Source organism: Mytilus trossulus, chromosome 2 (genome assembly GCF_036588685.1).
Source record: "Mytilus trossulus isolate FHL-02 chromosome 2, PNRI_Mtr1.1.1.hap1, whole genome shotgun sequence".
Lineage (NCBI taxonomy): Eukaryota > Metazoa > Mollusca > Bivalvia > Mytilida > Mytilidae > Mytilus > Mytilus trossulus.
In genome coordinates this window covers 43716688-43733919 of record NC_086374.1, presented here as the reverse complement: position 1 = coordinate 43733919, position 17232 = coordinate 43716688, and the positions used below count along the sequence as shown (strand labels likewise).

General features: G+C 31.3%; 2 protein-coding genes across 2 annotated transcripts in view; one reads left to right on the top strand and one right to left on the bottom strand.

Annotated features, from left to right (window-relative positions):
• The window catches only part of LOC134707311 (multiple epidermal growth factor-like domains protein 8), a 61889-nt gene extending 49622 nt beyond the window's left edge, over window positions 1-12267 (top strand). Inside the window, exons 29-33 of the mRNA XM_063566959.1 lie at window positions 10-199; window positions 1867-2040; window positions 4099-4371; window positions 4992-5211; window positions 5557-12267. Coding sequence (XP_063423029.1) covers window positions 10-199; window positions 1867-2040; window positions 4099-4371; window positions 4992-5211; window positions 5557-6563 — 1864 coding nt within the window. The 3' untranslated portion in view covers window positions 6564-12267. The remainder of the gene's footprint in view (window positions 1-9; window positions 200-1866; window positions 2041-4098; window positions 4372-4991; window positions 5212-5556) is intronic.
• Window positions 12268-15435: 3168 nt separating this feature from the next.
• LOC134705787 (uncharacterized) lies at window positions 15436-16941 on the bottom strand. The gene has a single exon (XM_063564504.1). The coding sequence runs from the start codon at window positions 16939-16941 to the stop codon at window positions 15436-15438; it is 1506 nt and encodes a 501-aa protein (XP_063420574.1).
• Between the last annotated feature and the right edge of the window lie 291 nt (window positions 16942-17232).

The window sequence follows — 17232 nt, the reverse complement described above, 5'->3', positions numbered from 1 at the left end:
TTTTTACAGAACTAAAGAATGTATACCAGTATGTCATCAAGGTTGTCGACATGGCATCTGTGTCAGACCAGATAAATGTGACTGCAGTTTTGGTTATGTTGGCAAAAATTGTACGGTAGAATGTGAGTGCCATAAAAACAGTGAATGTGAAAGTGTGGAACAGACCAAACATTGTTTAAGTTGTCATAACAACACACAGGTAAGTAATGTATATAATTTTATTAATCTTCCTAAATAACCATGAAATATTTGGGACTAGACATCAAGCAAAAAAAGGCCCTTGGGTGCCGGGTGGTCTTAGAAGTCAATCTACTGTATCATTTGTCAGTCAAAACAGGTTGTGAGTTCCAATCCTGCACATGTAGATATATCTCCAATCTTAATTGATTAAAATTGTCAGATTTCCTATCCAAAGTCTAAGTTCTCTCCAGGCACTCCTACTCCCAAAAAAACTGACCACCTTGAAATAGCACAATAATGTTAAAAGTGGCACAAAACACCAATCGATTAATCAATCAAGCAAACAACAATCAATTGGTCAAAACATTTTGCAATAAATACTGGTTTTAGAATCCTAATACTTGTCCACTGCAGTAAGTAGATATAAGAAGATGTGTTATGAGTGCCAATGAGACAACTCTCCATCCAAGTCACAATTTATACAAGTAAACCATTATAGGTCAAAGTACGGTCTTCAACACAAAGCCTTGGCTCACAATGAACATTAAGTTATAAAGGGCCCCAAAGATTGACAATGTCTTTGTCTGATCAGATTGTTCTTTCTGTTGCCTTGTAGGGCAGAAGAAAATACTTCTGTTGTTAAAGCATCTGATGCAGTTCTTATTGACAGTAAAAATGTTTATTGTTCATTATATCCAACTATGGTAGAAGTATTTGTAATAATGGACACTTTTATGTGATCCTGATTAAGTACTTTGAATTGATTAATGTAGAAGTTATTATACCCCCGCTTTAAAAAAGTATACCCCTGCTTTAAAAAAGGGGGGGTATACTGTTTTACCTCTGTCTGTTGTCCGTCAGTCAGTCCGTCCCACAAAACTTTCGTCACATTTTTCTCAGGAACTACACATCCACCCTTTCTGTTATTTGGTATCAACATTTATATATGTCAGCAATACAGTGTGATGCGTTTTCAGATTCATCACTTGACAACTTCCTGTTTACCGAACACTTGTATGATTTTACACATGATAGCCAAGTTGAAAATTTTCGTCACATTTTTCTCAGGAACTACACATCCACCCTTTCTGTAATTTGGTATCAACATTTATATATGTCAGCTATACCGTGTGATGCGTTTTCAGATTCATCACTCGAAAACTTCCTGTTTACCGAACACTTGTATGATTTTACACATGATAGCCAAGTTGAAAATTTTCGTCACATTTTTCTCAGGAACTACAATACAAGGATTTCTGAAATTTGGTTTCAGGATTTATATAAGTCAGCTATACCGTGTGATGCGTTTTCAGATTCATCACTCGATAACTTCCTGTATACCGAACACTTGCATATTTTTACACTTTTAATACTATCCACTTGCGGCGGGGGTATCATCAGTGAGCAGTAGCTCGCAGTTTCACTTGTTTCAACTTTAGCACCCTTGTTGTTACATACTTACTAAAGAAAATGAGATTTAATTGAGTAAAAAAAAATGAGGTGTCAAAAAAAAATGTTACGAAAAATAATCAAGACTAGAGTATTAAAAATCTGAATGAAAATTACTAGAATAATTTTTCTTCAGCTAAGACGAGAATCTGAAAAAAATCGATTTGTTAAATGCAACCATTTAAAAAATTATTATTGTAAAAAAGTAGTTTTTATTTGTTATTTTTTATGTTACAGGGAACTCAATGTGAACATTGTAAATTGTGGTTTGTTGGAAGTCCAAAGATGAACCAACCTTGTAACTCCTGTTTCAATGTCTGTAATAATCATACAAACAGATGTTCTTCTGTCAAAGACTTTAAGAAACTCAATGCCAGTACCATTTATTCTACTTATGACTATCACAAAGTGGTGAGTGATATGCATTTAAAAAATTACAAGATAAGATGCCAAAAGGGCAATACAATTCATTTGTTAATTAGTCCAGCACAAAATTTAAAAAACAAAGCAACACAAACCCCATTATAAATCGGTGAACATTTCAAATGCTTTCGAGAAGGCTGTATGTACAACTTTCCAGTTGAAGAGTAGTAAACTGCTACATAGCTGAGAATATTTTTCAAGATTGCATTGGAAGTAAACTTATTTGTGTGTTGTTACCATGTTAGATTTAAAACAATATACTATGGCTTCATTATTATTAATACAGTAAAACCTGTCCAAACCGAACACCCACGGGACTTTGTGTTTTGTTCGGTTTGCACAGGTGTTCCGATTGTAGAGGTTAACGGAAGTCGACACCAAAATAATTTTGGCATTTACTGACAAGGGATCATAGGTGACACAACAGACGACAGTTTATTTTTGTGTTGATTTAGATGTAAATGTAAAAATAAAAGAAGATGAAGATAGACGTTTGCTACATTTTTGTTTATAAATCAAACGCCACTCCGTCAATCACGCTCGTCAATTGGAGATGTCTGACGTGGAGCGATTTTGCTTTTTATAATTATTTTCTCATCCACAAATTCACTGACCAATTCAGATTCACTGTTAAATGACGATTCCGTTGTTGAAAAGGGAACGTCATTGTGCACACAAGTTCTCTGACTAAACTGGTCACCCGCTGATTGAAACTTAGGCACATGATAACAGTGAAGCAACAGCAGGGATCAAGTTTATTCTCGGACTTTATCGTTGCTTTTAAAATAGCTAACGGAAGTCTTCAGGAGTATTCGAATCAAATATATAGGGCCTCTAAATCATACAAATCATTAATAATATTTTATTGTTTTGATTGGTATTGATCGATTTTGACAGGTACTTTTAGATACAAATTTACTAACGAGCCTTCAAAAAGCGTTCGGAATTCGGAGTTGACAGGGTTCGTTTTTTTCAGGTATATTAACGTTAAATCATAGGGAAATTTTGTGGATTTTGAAAATTGTTCGGTTTAATCTGAAATTCGGTTTTATCAGGGTTCGGTTTACCCAGGTTTCACTGTATTATATATTCATTGGATACCAATGTGTGGGTAAGGTGAATCACAAACTACAAATTTTCTATAGGCTTGATTGCAGATTTGGGGGGAAACTATGCAATCAAATATCCATGAAAATACAAGTTTTCATCAATACATAAAAAAAATGGTACCCATGAAAATAAATAATTCAACATTATTTGATATTTTGAAAGATATTATAGTAAAACTTGTAATAATACACATCTTCATTTACTGAAAACCTTTTTTTAAGTGAACTGTATGATCAAAACTTACTACTGTGGATTCATTATTATTTGTGGAATACCATTTTTTTTTAGTTTTCTGGATACATGTGAACCACAAATTCCAATGTTCAACAAATTACAAACTTTTTATAGGTTTTGAACACAGAAATTGACAAAACCATGAAATCAAATATCCATGAAAAAGTGCAAGTTTTCCTCAATCCACGAAATTTGATACCAGCGAAAATAAATGAATCCACAGTAAATCTATTTTTTGCAATTTTGTAAGCTGTGTACAGTGAACACCTGTCCTATTATATCAAAATATTCATTCCTTGTGTGCCTTAGACAAATATAAATGTTTTGATTTATTTTTAAGTATAGAAAAATCACATATGTGTAGATACTTTTATAGATGGAACATATCTGCTACAAGATCTATCTGCCCTGAAATTTTTAGATGAATCGGACAACTCGTTGTTAGGTTGCTGCCCCTAAATTGGTAATTTTAAGGAAATTTTGCTGTTTTGGGTTATTATCTTGAATATTATTATAGATAGAGATAAACTGTAAACAGCAATAGTTAGTATCCAAGTTTTGTGGATTCATATTGAATTTGTTGTTCTACACATGATTTACTCTAAATAGTCGAATAGTCATAAAGTTTTAATTCAATTACGCATGAATTCAAAAATAGAGAATGTATTTAATCTTTTAAAAATTCTGTATATTTTTTTTTAGATTAAAGAATTTAATCCTAATGGTCCTGTCAGTGATCCAGTATGTATACGATGTCAGAACAACACAGAAGGTAGAAAGTGTGACGGCTGTCAGTCAGGCTACTTTAGACATAAAGGAATGACAAAATTTGATGCTTGTATTAAATGTCAATGCCACGGCCATAGTCATTTCTGTGACAATATGACAGGGGAATGTCGTCCATGCAGAAACAATACACGAACACGTTGCTCCAGCGATGAAAATGACTCTCCGGATACATGCTGGAAAAAACAGGTACATTGATAAAAATCTGATATGTATTTATTCAAGGGTTGCAGAGTTCTAAACAATTATTTTTTAATAGCGGCATGGGCTTTGGAATAGTGCTGTTTCACCAAAATTAAAGCACCCCATTTATAATACATTTTATTGTGAAATCATCTCATATAGCACCATTGTAAAAAAACATATTGCACTATTGTACCATTGTGCTATACGGCCCTGGGAGAACACTAGGTCAACATTTATGTGCAATAGTTATTATGAGGAAATGAAGTTGGCTCATCTATTGCATTATCTAAACTTTGTCATATTCTATATGTTAGTTTTTCACAGATTTTCATACGTGAACACCCATTTCTAGTGAATAAGCAATGTCTGTAGAGTATATCAAAACAAAACTTGATTATTTTATGTGAAACACATACATTTGAAGGCAGTGTATCCTGTTAACAAACCATATGAAACTTGATATGAAGAAGGTGAGATTTAAATGAAATCAGTTAGGCAGCAAACCCAACAACTCCAGTTAAATATCCCCATATTGATTCCACACCACATATCAAAATATTCATATGCAAAAATATATAAATCTTTTTTTGCCTATTCATATGAGTATTGTAATTTTGTTAAAGTGTGCAGTGTGTGAAGAATACTTTCAAGGTCATCCAGTCCATGACCACCAATGTTACCGCCAGATGAATGTTGATAGAGAATATTGCCTTGACCCAGAAACACAGAATGAATGCAGCCAAAATGCTCATCCTTTGATGCAAGGACGAACTGTATTCTTTGCCGTACAACCACGATACCTCAATGTTGACATTCGTATAACTATAGATGTTCTCAAAGGAGGTAAGAAATTAAGTGCAGGAGGATAATAAAAACAAGAAGATGCATGTAAATGTTTATGAGGCAACAACCCATCAACCTTCAACAATTAGCCAAACCCATACTGCATAGTATAAAAACTATTTGCCTAGTATATACATGAGTAAAATAGCTACTCAATACAAACCATAACAACTTTAGGTTTTTTGAAATTTTTGCAAATTGACAAAAGATTTTGTTTAAATTCGTTTAATAATAATTTGATAATTTAGTTTTAAGTAATAATTGCCTATTTTGATTTAGTAAAACTGTTGTTCAATTGTCATTGAAAAAATGTCATTTCACTTTACAATTTTTTGTTTTATCTAGGAGCAGACGTCTTCTTTTCATCCAGTGACCAGACTTTCACTGTTAAGGACAACAAAGAAAATGGAGTACACATCTTAGAACTCGACAGTGACCTTCACATAAGAGGTGGAAGCTCTCAGAGATGGTCTTATCCAATCAACAAAAGGAGCTTAGATAATTATAATATCCACATTCACAACATAATGACTGACTTGGCTGAATCAAAACCTCTGGACAAGAGAAGTGTTCAAAATAGTACATCTGGAGTCTCTCATGAGTTATTGGAGATACATGCCAAGAACTTTCATACATACCATACCGTCACTCAAACAAATACTATTTTACGTGTGAAAAATGTGGAGTCCCGATTAGTGATTACTTTACCAGTTCACAGTCATAATTTAAAATTTGCTCGATTTTATATCATCATGTATGGAGTAGGTAGTAAATACTCAAACAATACATATGGAAACTTATATTTCAGACAGGATCAACCGCACATAGATTTATTTGTCTTCTTTTCTGTCTTTTTCTCAAGTTTCTTCCTCTTTTTAGCTGTTTGTGTCTTGTTATGGAAGATGAAACAAGCTGTTGATACACAACGTAGTCGACAGCAACGTGCGAAAGAAATGATGCATATGGCTTCCAGGCCATTCTCAAAAGTTCTTGTGTATGTTGAACCAGAACCAATTATTATGTCATCAACTCCTGTCTTGAGGAGACCAAAACTTCCAAAAATACCACACAGAAATGTGCCAATTATGGGACTTACTCCAGTAGATTTATTACCACCTATTATTCATCAAACAATTATTAAAGAAAAAGTGCCATTTGATGTGATTCCAATAGCAGTTGAACCTATTATTAGTGGTTCGGCAGCGATAAGAACGGTTGTTATACAGCTTCCCGGTGGACCACATGCTTCATCAAAACTTTGTATAGGCTCAACATTGACATCTAATTATAGACCTTCAAATAATAATCCTAAATCTAATACAAGGAGAAGACCAAGTTCTACTCAATGTTGATTATGAAAAAAACTACAGATTTATATAGTGTTCAAAAGATTATAGACCTTAAAATAATAATCCTGAAGCTAATACAAGGAGAAGACCCAGTTCTACTCAATGTTGATTACAAAAAAAACTACAGTTTTATTTAGTGTTCAAAAGATTATATACATTCAAATAATAATTTTAAATCTAAAACAAGGAGAAGACCAAGTTCTACTCATGTGGATTATAAAAAAAAACATATAGTTTTCAAAAGATGAAGTCAAGCTCAACTTATGTTGTTATGGTATAATCTTTTCGGCCAATAAACTGTGTAATACACCTTGTATGTATATGTAATACAATGTTATGTTGATGAAATATAATCAAATTACAGCTGCTTTGATACCTGTAAAAAGAGTGATAAGTAAAAAAGAATTATACACCAGGTGGATAAATTGTTATTATAGAAATTATATGTATTAATATGTTTAAGGAATTTGATTCATTTTTTTTTGTTGAACCAAAATTTATAATTTTATATCAATGCAATCAGTGTATTTGTTTAATTATGTAAGAATGCTGATGTATGCGTTAATTGTGATTTGGGCATTTATTCTCCTAAGGGAAATGTCTTTGTGGAGAATAAACAATTCAAGTATCATTAGTAAAATTTAAACAAGTCTGTTGTCTTTTTTGTTGGTGCTAGACAATTTTCTTATGTGTTATTTTATTCTCACATTAAACAATTTGGATACAGATTCTAAAATTAAATGCAGGACATGTTTTTTTTGAATTGCAAAAAACGATTTTTTTTAAGACCAAATAGTTGTAAAAAAACCCAGCTCATTTTAGATTCTGTTTTCTTAAGATGATTTGAATACCTATTTGGGAGAAGGGCAACGTTCTTAATCTTTATTTTTGATGTAATTGGTATTATTATTTTCAAAGAAATGATTTGAAATGAATTAATCACTTGTAACTTTTTCTGAATAAACATTAAAATCAGTACTACGATGGGGATGTTAAACAACCTTGGCTTACAATGAGGGTCTCCCTTAGCAGGGTCTTAATCTACAGCTATTGCATTAAATTTTATGGAATGAATGACTTGTGCATGTCAATATTTAGAACATGCATGTAATGATGTTAGGGAAAAAGTATTAATAAATTTTGACAATAGCCATTTAAAATCTTTTCTCAAATTGATGTAAAATGTAGTCCAGAGAATCTAAATATTAAACATACATGAAATGTTGTTTAGCCTTCATATACTTTTATGTGTTGGTGTTTATAATATCAACAAGTTCAAAATTTATTTTACCTTGATGATGATGGAGGGATATGTTTTTTTTTAACAACCTTTACTGGCTATAATTAAAACCCTCTCACGGTCTGGCTTGAAATATTTCAAACCTACTTATATTTTGTATCTACCTCTCTGATAAGTATATAACCTAAAATTCCTCCTTAGCTAGTTTATATTAGAATGCATTGTATTCAGAATTACCAGTAAATATAAGAAATTAACTGATAGCTTTTATAAGTTTCGATTAGATTAGTACATTCATTTTTTAAATTTTATAATGTCAAGTTTTTTTTTTTTTTAATTTCAATTAATGAACAAAGTGGGTATAAACTTGTTGAAAGAATGATTTTTCTTGTAGAATGTTTTTTTTTATGGAAATCTAGTTAATAATTTTAGTTTCTGTGAATACATTGCTGTTTTCCAGTATACTGTAAACCAACTTATTTTCTTGAGTGATTTATTTTATTTATTTTTAGGCCATTAAAAAAAAATGTGAATATAAATTCTCCCAAATATTAAAAACTTTTATCTTTCCTGATCATCTTGATATAAATACATCTAGAAAATAAGAAATTGTGAAAAGAAATTGCCGTGGAGTCAGCTAGTAAGGGCTAAACACAAAATAATGTATGGAAGAAAATAATTTGTTTTATAGTACTTTAGATGAACATTTCTAGTCACATGTTTTTTTTTTTATTTAAACCAGTATTAAAGAGATCTCATGTTGATTTATTTCTGATGAAAACTCGACATGCTGTCAGCCATTTTTTTGTGAGTGGAAAAATGTGGTGGTGTGTTCTAGCAATTTAATCAGTTTAAATTGGCATTATTCAAGATCTGAATTTATATAATTCTGTCTTTTGTTTGAATATAAGACATCTTTTATTCCTTTATTGAAAGGATAGGCTGGGTAATGGGATATTAAAGAAAAGTGTCAGAAGAAACATGACAGGAAGAGAGAGAAAACAGCTATTATTTCAACTCTGAATTATTTTTAATTAGGAAATTTGCATAATTTCTTGTGCTTTTAAATTTTAATACATTCCATGTTTGTTCTGTTTTATAATGTTTTGAGTGGTGTATAAAACTTTCCATACATTGTATTTTGTATAGATAGGATTGAGGGCCACACAGTACAATCTATTGAAAAGGTGCTATCTTCTCTGAAATAGGAAATATTGTGTGCCGCAAAAAATCATTAAAATGCAGAATAAACATGGAATTTATTTAAGAATTAACACAATTTCCATAATTAAAAACAATTCAAAGTTGAAATAAGTAAAAAAAAAATGAATTTGGGAAAAGGAGTAAATGAAGAGAGGGTACCCCTGTCTATCCCTACTTGTTTACAAATTAATCCTAAAATTCTCCACACAAAGGATTTATTTTTGTTTTTAAAACTGTCAGAACCCATATACATGTTATTTATATCTTTCATTTGAATTTATTTTGTAATATTTTGTGTTGATATGATACAATTTTAATACAATGTATATACTTGTAGAAAATAAAAACTTATAGCTTTATCAATACATAATCATCATTTATAGCATTAGACATCTGATTGTCATAAATCAATCATTTATTCATTTTTTCATGATGGCATTATTTTCATTTGTTATACGATTACAAATTTGTTGCTTATTATAATTATATCTTGAATTGTACATATTGTTTATCTTTGCCATAATGTTATGATTTAGTAAGTTTTAATATGTTCTAAATTAACTTGGAGAACTATTTGTTATATCTTGTATTACGTTGATATTTAGGCTACATATATATAACAAAGTAAACTAGATTGAGTTAGTGATGAGGGAGTATCAGCATTATGCAGAATAGATCAAGAAAGAAAATATAGTTGTAATTATCAAACCTAGGGAATATAATAATATACTCACACTTCAACTGAAGTCGCAGTTAATAATTTCTAGCATACCTAATAGATCTTTATATGTCCCCACAGTAGCAGAGGGGGCATTAAGGTTTTTTTCTTGTCCAAAAATAATTTCAAATTACAATTTTTATAATCAATTTGGTGAAATTTTTGTCTTATGCAATATTGTTATACTTGATTCATAAATTGTTATAATTTATCAATATTTTAATTTTAGCTTTATTATTGTCAATATTCAGATTCTTTGCAAAAACTAGACAATCTTGTTCTAAATTTTAGATTGAACTATAAAAGCTAGTTTTCTAAATTTTCTTATCCATAAATGAGGTCTATTATTTATTTTGTATGCTTAGTTATGTTGAAATATATTTATATATGTTGGTGCCAGATAGTGCATTTTTAGAAAGAAATAATCAAAGAAGAATGAATTCATTTAAAAAGCAAATTATCATAGTAATGCTTACAGTGTTTTAACTTTGTGTGTTACGATTTTACTGTCTCTGGTGTTAGAAAACAGACGAGAAATAAAACTTTTGATCTCCTATTTGAATAAATAATTTAAAAGTTTCGATAATATTTATATTCAAACATTCTTTTTTGAAGACCATTTATTGACATCTAAACATGTTTTGTTTTGTTTTGAGTTGATGTTCTATTGACAAAAACCCAAGATCAACTTCTATTCATATGTTTTTCAACAAATATCCATAGTAATCACTTGCTCAAAAGACTTGATTTGTTATATACAAGTAAAAAGTTACAATTGTGGGTATGTTGGAAATAAAATCATTTTTGTATTTATTGAATTTAGGAAGTTTCAAATTTTGGACAAATTCCAGGATTTAAAAAAAAAATTGTACTGGTAGATAATTTATCCAAAGAAATCCATTATTTCAAAAAAGAAGTTGCAAAACATGATTATATATAGTTTATGTCAACTATTGGTGGTTGTCGTTGTGTTACAAAGTATCCCTTAGCATGTACAAATTTCGCACCCCAAGTCCTGGTTATCATAAATTATTTGAATCGGTAGTTATTAAAAATTCCAAATTAATTGGGAAAAAAACCCTCTTGATATTAAAATGTATAAAAGTAAATAGCAACTATGTTTTAAAATTAATGACCTGTATGGACTATGACATTTGTATCTTTGCTAAAATTGTGTCAAAACAAAAAAGGCTGGAGAGCGCAATTCCATTAAAATGTATGTGGGAGGGTAGGAAGGGAAGTTTTAATTATTGAATGTGAGTCATGAGTCTTTTTCAGTATGCAACTATTACCATCATGCAAAATTATATAAAAAATGGTTCTCTTGGTTTTAGAGATATTTGGAAAGTCCCTTCCTACCCTCCTACATACATTTTTATTAAATGGCCCTGAATGTAATTGTCAAAGATTTTCTTAGTAACTCTGGCTCATGGTACTCTTGAAAAATAAATTAAAAGAGAACAGTTATTTTCATTTTTGTCATTATACATCATCTTCTCGTGTGATATTACATTACATATTTTTTGTCACTTCTACAAGTATTTAATCAGGAAATACATGTTTGTCTTATGCCAGTATTATTGCTTTTTGATTGTCTTTGTGAATGCTCTAAATAACCTAGTAGATATCTATATAGTAGACAATTCATTACTGTAACTATTGTTGTACATTTTGTTATTTAAAATCATAGATCTGAATACTGTGGTGTATTTAAATATAAAATATAATCACAGGAATTTTTTACTGGAAAAAGTTCAGAAGTGAAATGAGGTGTGCAAATAATAAATTAAGCAAAATGAAATTGCATTTTAGATTGAGGGAAAAAAAACACGTGTCCTTTTAAAGGGACCTGTCCTTTTTTACATTAAAGGTTTTTCAATTTTTCATTTTTATATATTTTTTCTCCAGCAAATTCAAGTTACAAGTCAAATGGAAATTAGGGGGTTGGGGTCTTTAAAACAGTGCCTCCCATGCCCCCTTCCTATCCGTGTGTGTTTGATTTTTGAACTGCCTTTATGAATATACATGAACAAAACCTTGGCCTTAATCAATGATATAGTATTATATCATTATTAAATAGGTAAACTTTCCTTTTCACTTTTGGTACCATGCTATATATGCTATTGTGCAGAAACAAACCTTAGACAAAACCAAAATAGTGCTTACCCTATTAGAGAGAATAAAAATTGTTACCAATAAAGTTAATCCATCAAATAAGCTTTAATTACTGCATTACATTAATTTATAATGCACAGTTAATTTTTGTTGGTTTCAAAAACTCGGAATAAATTAAACATTGCAACAAAATGTTGACCTTATTAAGGGGTTATCTTACTGCTCTAATAAATTCAGCAATAAAGGAACTATGTTATTTGTAGCATTGTACTATCAGATTATCGTCTTGTTGTAAATTATTTTATGTGATATTATGATGGTCACACGATTTCATATTGATATAAATGTATTGCATGTAATATTTTGCAATTATTTGTGTGATGGTCAATTTATCATGCACATCACAATGCAATAAATCATTTGATATAATAGTCTTCTTTGTTATCATTGCCCTGCCATTTTTTTTTTGTGTCCTGTAGAAAGCACCCTTGAAAGCATCCTCTCTGTTTGTCTGTCTGTCTGTCTGTCTGTCTGTTTGTCTGTCTGCACTTCTATGTCATATGATAAGTGACGATAAGCTGAACAGATTTCCGTAATTTTTATGGACAGACATTACACACAATGTTGATACATTGTACAATTATTGATTTTGCTATAGAGCATCATTAGAACAATGCATTTACCAGGACAAATTGATGTTTATATAGTTATTGAGTGTTCAAATGAGAAATATAGGCCTGCAAATAGTGAAAATATTAGATAAAAATTAGAAAGTAAAAAAAAATACTGTAAATTCAGAAATTATTACGTGCATTTATTACTGCGATGTAGACATTACAGATCAACATGTGAGAATGATTGTAGAGATTTAAGGAAAAGTTGCATACAAATATATGCAGAAGATTTCATAATGTCTCAGGTTAGGCGAAGGGTTCGGATCACACTAACATGTTAAACCCTGCCATATACTGTATGTATGTACCTGTCCGAAGTCAGGAGCCTGTCATTCAGTGGCTGTTGTTTGTTTGTGTGTTACAAGTCAGGAGCCTGTAATTCAGTGGTTGTTGTTTGTTTGTGTGTTACATATTTGTTTTTGTTGATTTTTTACAAGTTTAGTTTATTATTTAAGTTGAGTGTATACTTTAAAGGCAACATTTTAAGCTCAACTGGCCCACAGGGCCAAGTGAGATTTTCTCATCACTTGGCGTCTGTCGTCTTAAATTTTACAAAAATATTCTCTGAAATTACTGTGCCAAATTTAACCAAACTTGGCCACAATCATCATTGGGGTATTAAGTTTAAAAAAAAATTTCCTGTTACTTGGCCAACCAATCAAGATGGCGACCATGGCTAAAAATAGAGCATAGGGGTAAAATGTAGATTTTGGCTATTAACTCAAAGCATTAAGAGCAGATCTGACTAGGGTAAAATTAATTATCAAGTCAATATCTATCTGTCCTGAAATTTTCAAATGAATTGGACAACAGGTTGTTAGTTTGCTGCCCCTGAATGGTCATTTTAAGGAAATTTTGCCGTTTTTATACAACCGCAAAAATGTTTGTGTTCGTATATTGGTATGACGATGGCGTTGTCTTCGTCTGAGGACACATTGGTTTTCGCACTATAACTTTAGTTTTAGGTAAATAGAAATGTTTGAAATTTAAACACAAAGTTTAGGACCACAAAAGGAAGGTTGGGATTGATTTTGGGAGTTATGGTGCTGACAGTTTAGGAATTATGGGCCTAAAAATGGTCCAAATAAGCATTTTTCTTGGTTTTTGCACAATTACTTTAGTATAAGTAATAGAAATCTATGAAATTTAAACACAAGGTTAATGAACACAAAAGGAAGGTTGGGATTGATTTTGGGAGTTTTGGTCCCAACAGTTTAGGAATTAGAAGCCAAAAAGGGGCCCAAATAAGCATTTTTCTTGGTTTTCACACCATAACTTTAGTATAAGTAAATAGAAATCTATGAAATTTAAACACAAGGTTTATGACCATAAAAGGAAGGTTAGGATTGATTTTGTGTCTCAACAGTTTAAGAATTAGGGGTCCAAAGGGTCCAAAATTGAACTTTGTTTAATTTCATAAAAAAATGAATAATTGGGGTTCTTTGATATGCCCAATCTAACTTTGTATGTAGTTTCTTTATGTTTGGTCCTGTTTTCAAATTGGTCTACATTAAGGTTCAAAGGTTTTAAAGTTAGTTTGATTTTAACAAAAAATGATTTCTTTAGGTTCTTTGATATGCTGAATCTAAACATGTACTAAGATTTTTGATTTGGGCCCAGTTTTCAAGTTGATCCAAAGTGGGGTCCAAAATTAAACCATGTTTGATTTCAACAAAAATTGAATATATGGGGTTCTTTGATATATGCTGTTCTAAGACCACATTCATTCTGTGTCAGAAACCTATGTTGTGTCAACTATTTAATCACAATTCAAATTCAGAGCTGTATCAAGCTTGAATGTTGTGTCCATACTTGCCCCAACTTTTCAGGGTTCGAACTCTGCGGTCTTACAAAGCTGTGCCCTGCGGAGCATCTGGTTGGTAATTATCTTGAATAATGTTATAGCTAGAGAAAAACTGTAATCAGCAATAATGTTCAGCAAAGTAAGATCTACAAATAATACAGCATGGCCAAAATGGTCAGTTGACCCCTTAAGGAGTTATTGCCCTTTATTGTAATTTTTTACCAATTTTTCCTAAATTTTTTGTAATCTTCTACAATAGTTATCAAAGGTACCAGGATTATAATTTAGTACGCCAGACGCGCATTTCATCTACATAAGACTCATCAGTGATGTCATATCAAAATTTTTATAAAGCCATATAAGTACAAAGTTGAAGAGCACTGAGGATCCAAAATTCCAAAAAGTTGCAAAAATTTTCTCCTCTGAAACTACTAAGCCTAGTTTAACCAAACTTAGCCACAATCATCATTAACGTATTTAGTTTTAAAATGTGTGCGGTGACCCAGCCAACCTACCAAGATGACCATCATGGCTAAAAATAGAACACAGGGGTAAAATGTAGATTTTGGCTTATGACTCTGAAGAGCAAATCTGACGAAAAGTTAATTTGTTTATCAAGTCAATATCAATCTGCCCAGAAAATTTCAGACCAATTGGACAACTGGTTGGTGGGTTGCTGCCAAACTGGTTTAATGACCCCTTCAGGAGTTATTGCCCTTTATAGTCAATTCATAACAATTTTCATTAATTTGGTAAATTTTTGTAAACTTTTACAAATAATTTCCTCTGTAACGAAAGGGCCAAAAACACAATTTTGTCATGAATCCATCTGTGTACTTTGTTTAATATGCACATAGACCAAGGTGAGAGACACAGGCTCTTAAGACTCTCTATTTTTTTTTTTATATCAAACACCAAAAGAGTGGTACAAGTTCATTGAAATATTATATATTAGTAAAGTGGATTTCAAATATTTTTGGATTCTCCATAACTTTTTGAATACAATTTAATTATTTAATGAAGTAAAATGTATTTTAAACAAATAGAATGTGTTTTTAAAGTCAATTTGGTTGATTAGCAGTTTGATAAATAACATTGTTATATATTGTTTATGGATTACTTCAGCAACCTGAAATATTCACTTTATATAGTTTGGCATCCTTGGCTGTACTGTCTTCATGTAGAGAACATCCTATATAGAGCTGCCCTGTTGGAGTGTAAGCAAGAGAATTTGGATATGCTATTCCATTGTCTGTTGTCTTCATGTATGTAATCATTTGTCCAGAGTTGTTCAGAATGTAGAGGGTATGAGTATCAATATCAGCTACAATGACATTGTCTTTTGGTGTTGTCACTATTCCTTCTGGTCCAAATGGTACCTCCTTATTGATTTCTGTATCCCCTTTATAAACGTTTATTACATGACCTGATGGATCTAACACTACCACTTTTCCACAGACTTCCTGTGAATCATAGTCTGACACATGTATATAATCATTACTGGTGGTAGTAATACTGGCGGGATAATCAAATATAGGTCGTTTATGTTGGTCATGTTCATACACACATTCATGGTCTCCATTCTTATTTATCACAAACACAGCTACTCTTTTATCGATTACATCATAACCTCCTACAATGACCTGACCTTCACTTGTTATATGAATTGCTGTAGGAAGGAAGGGATTAATGTCATACACACTCTCTGTTACTTTACCAGTGGTACTGCTTATCACTTGTAGTCTGGATTTCATTGTTGACACAAGTAAATCATCAGATGCAATTGTTGCCATACCATAGACCTTGAGGTTGAAGGTTGATATTGTTTTTAGATTGGTTACTTCAGGTTTCACTTTCTGTAGCACTTCATCTGGTTCACAAGCTATCCACAGTGAATCATCATGATATGGAGATAAACAATCATTCACAGAAAGATTAGTCAGGTATTGGTTAACAACACTAAGAGAAACATTTACTTCTGTTAATGATATGTCTACACTTTGTAGAACTCCAATGTTAGACTGAGTTATCTCTCCTGGAATAAATTGTAGTGTTTTTTTACATGATATTTCAGGTTTGGGGACAGACCCTTTTATTGATCTTTCCATTTGACAAACTTCTTTGAAAAATTTAGAAATGTCAGTGGTATTATTGAAATCTTTAATATCACTATACTTTTTATCAATTTGTCTTTCACTTTTAGAAATGGCATTGATACTTCCTTCAGTTGTTTTGGTACAGGCTTTGTGGTTCTGGTCTAACTCATTTCTTAATTTTTTTATATGTTCTTCAACTGCGTCTTTTAAAACTTGTTCATATTTAAGTATATCTGCACTAACTTTGGCATAACTTGAATTTTCAGCATCATGAAGCAAATTTGCTTGATCTTTTGTTGCAGTAATTTCATTTTTTTCTTTTTGCAGTTTACTTTGTCTTTTCTTCAGTTTGTTTATCTTCAAGGTATATGCATGACTTATTTCAGTTAGATCATGTTTCTTATGAACATTAGCAATGCAAGTAGGGCAAACGAGTTTGTCACATTTTGTACAGAAAAGACAAGACGATTGTTCTGAATGTTCTTTACACATTATGTTGGTAAAATCCAATCCTTCGACAGTAAGTTCCATATTCTTGATATCTACTACCTTATGATATTTACCAATTCTTACTACTGCACATTAAAACTCCACAAGTCAAGCATTTCCATTTAATATTCTTCTCAGTTTCACATGAATAACAGTTTATGGTAATCTGGCTTCTAATTACGGATTTAGAAAACGCCATTATTGAAGTAATCTTTATTCGTAGTTTATATATCTCAACTGTAAAGTATAGTTAAGATTAACGTTAGGTAAATGTAATATATAGGTTTAAATGTGCGTTATAGTAGGACAATTATCGTATCTTGATCACATTAT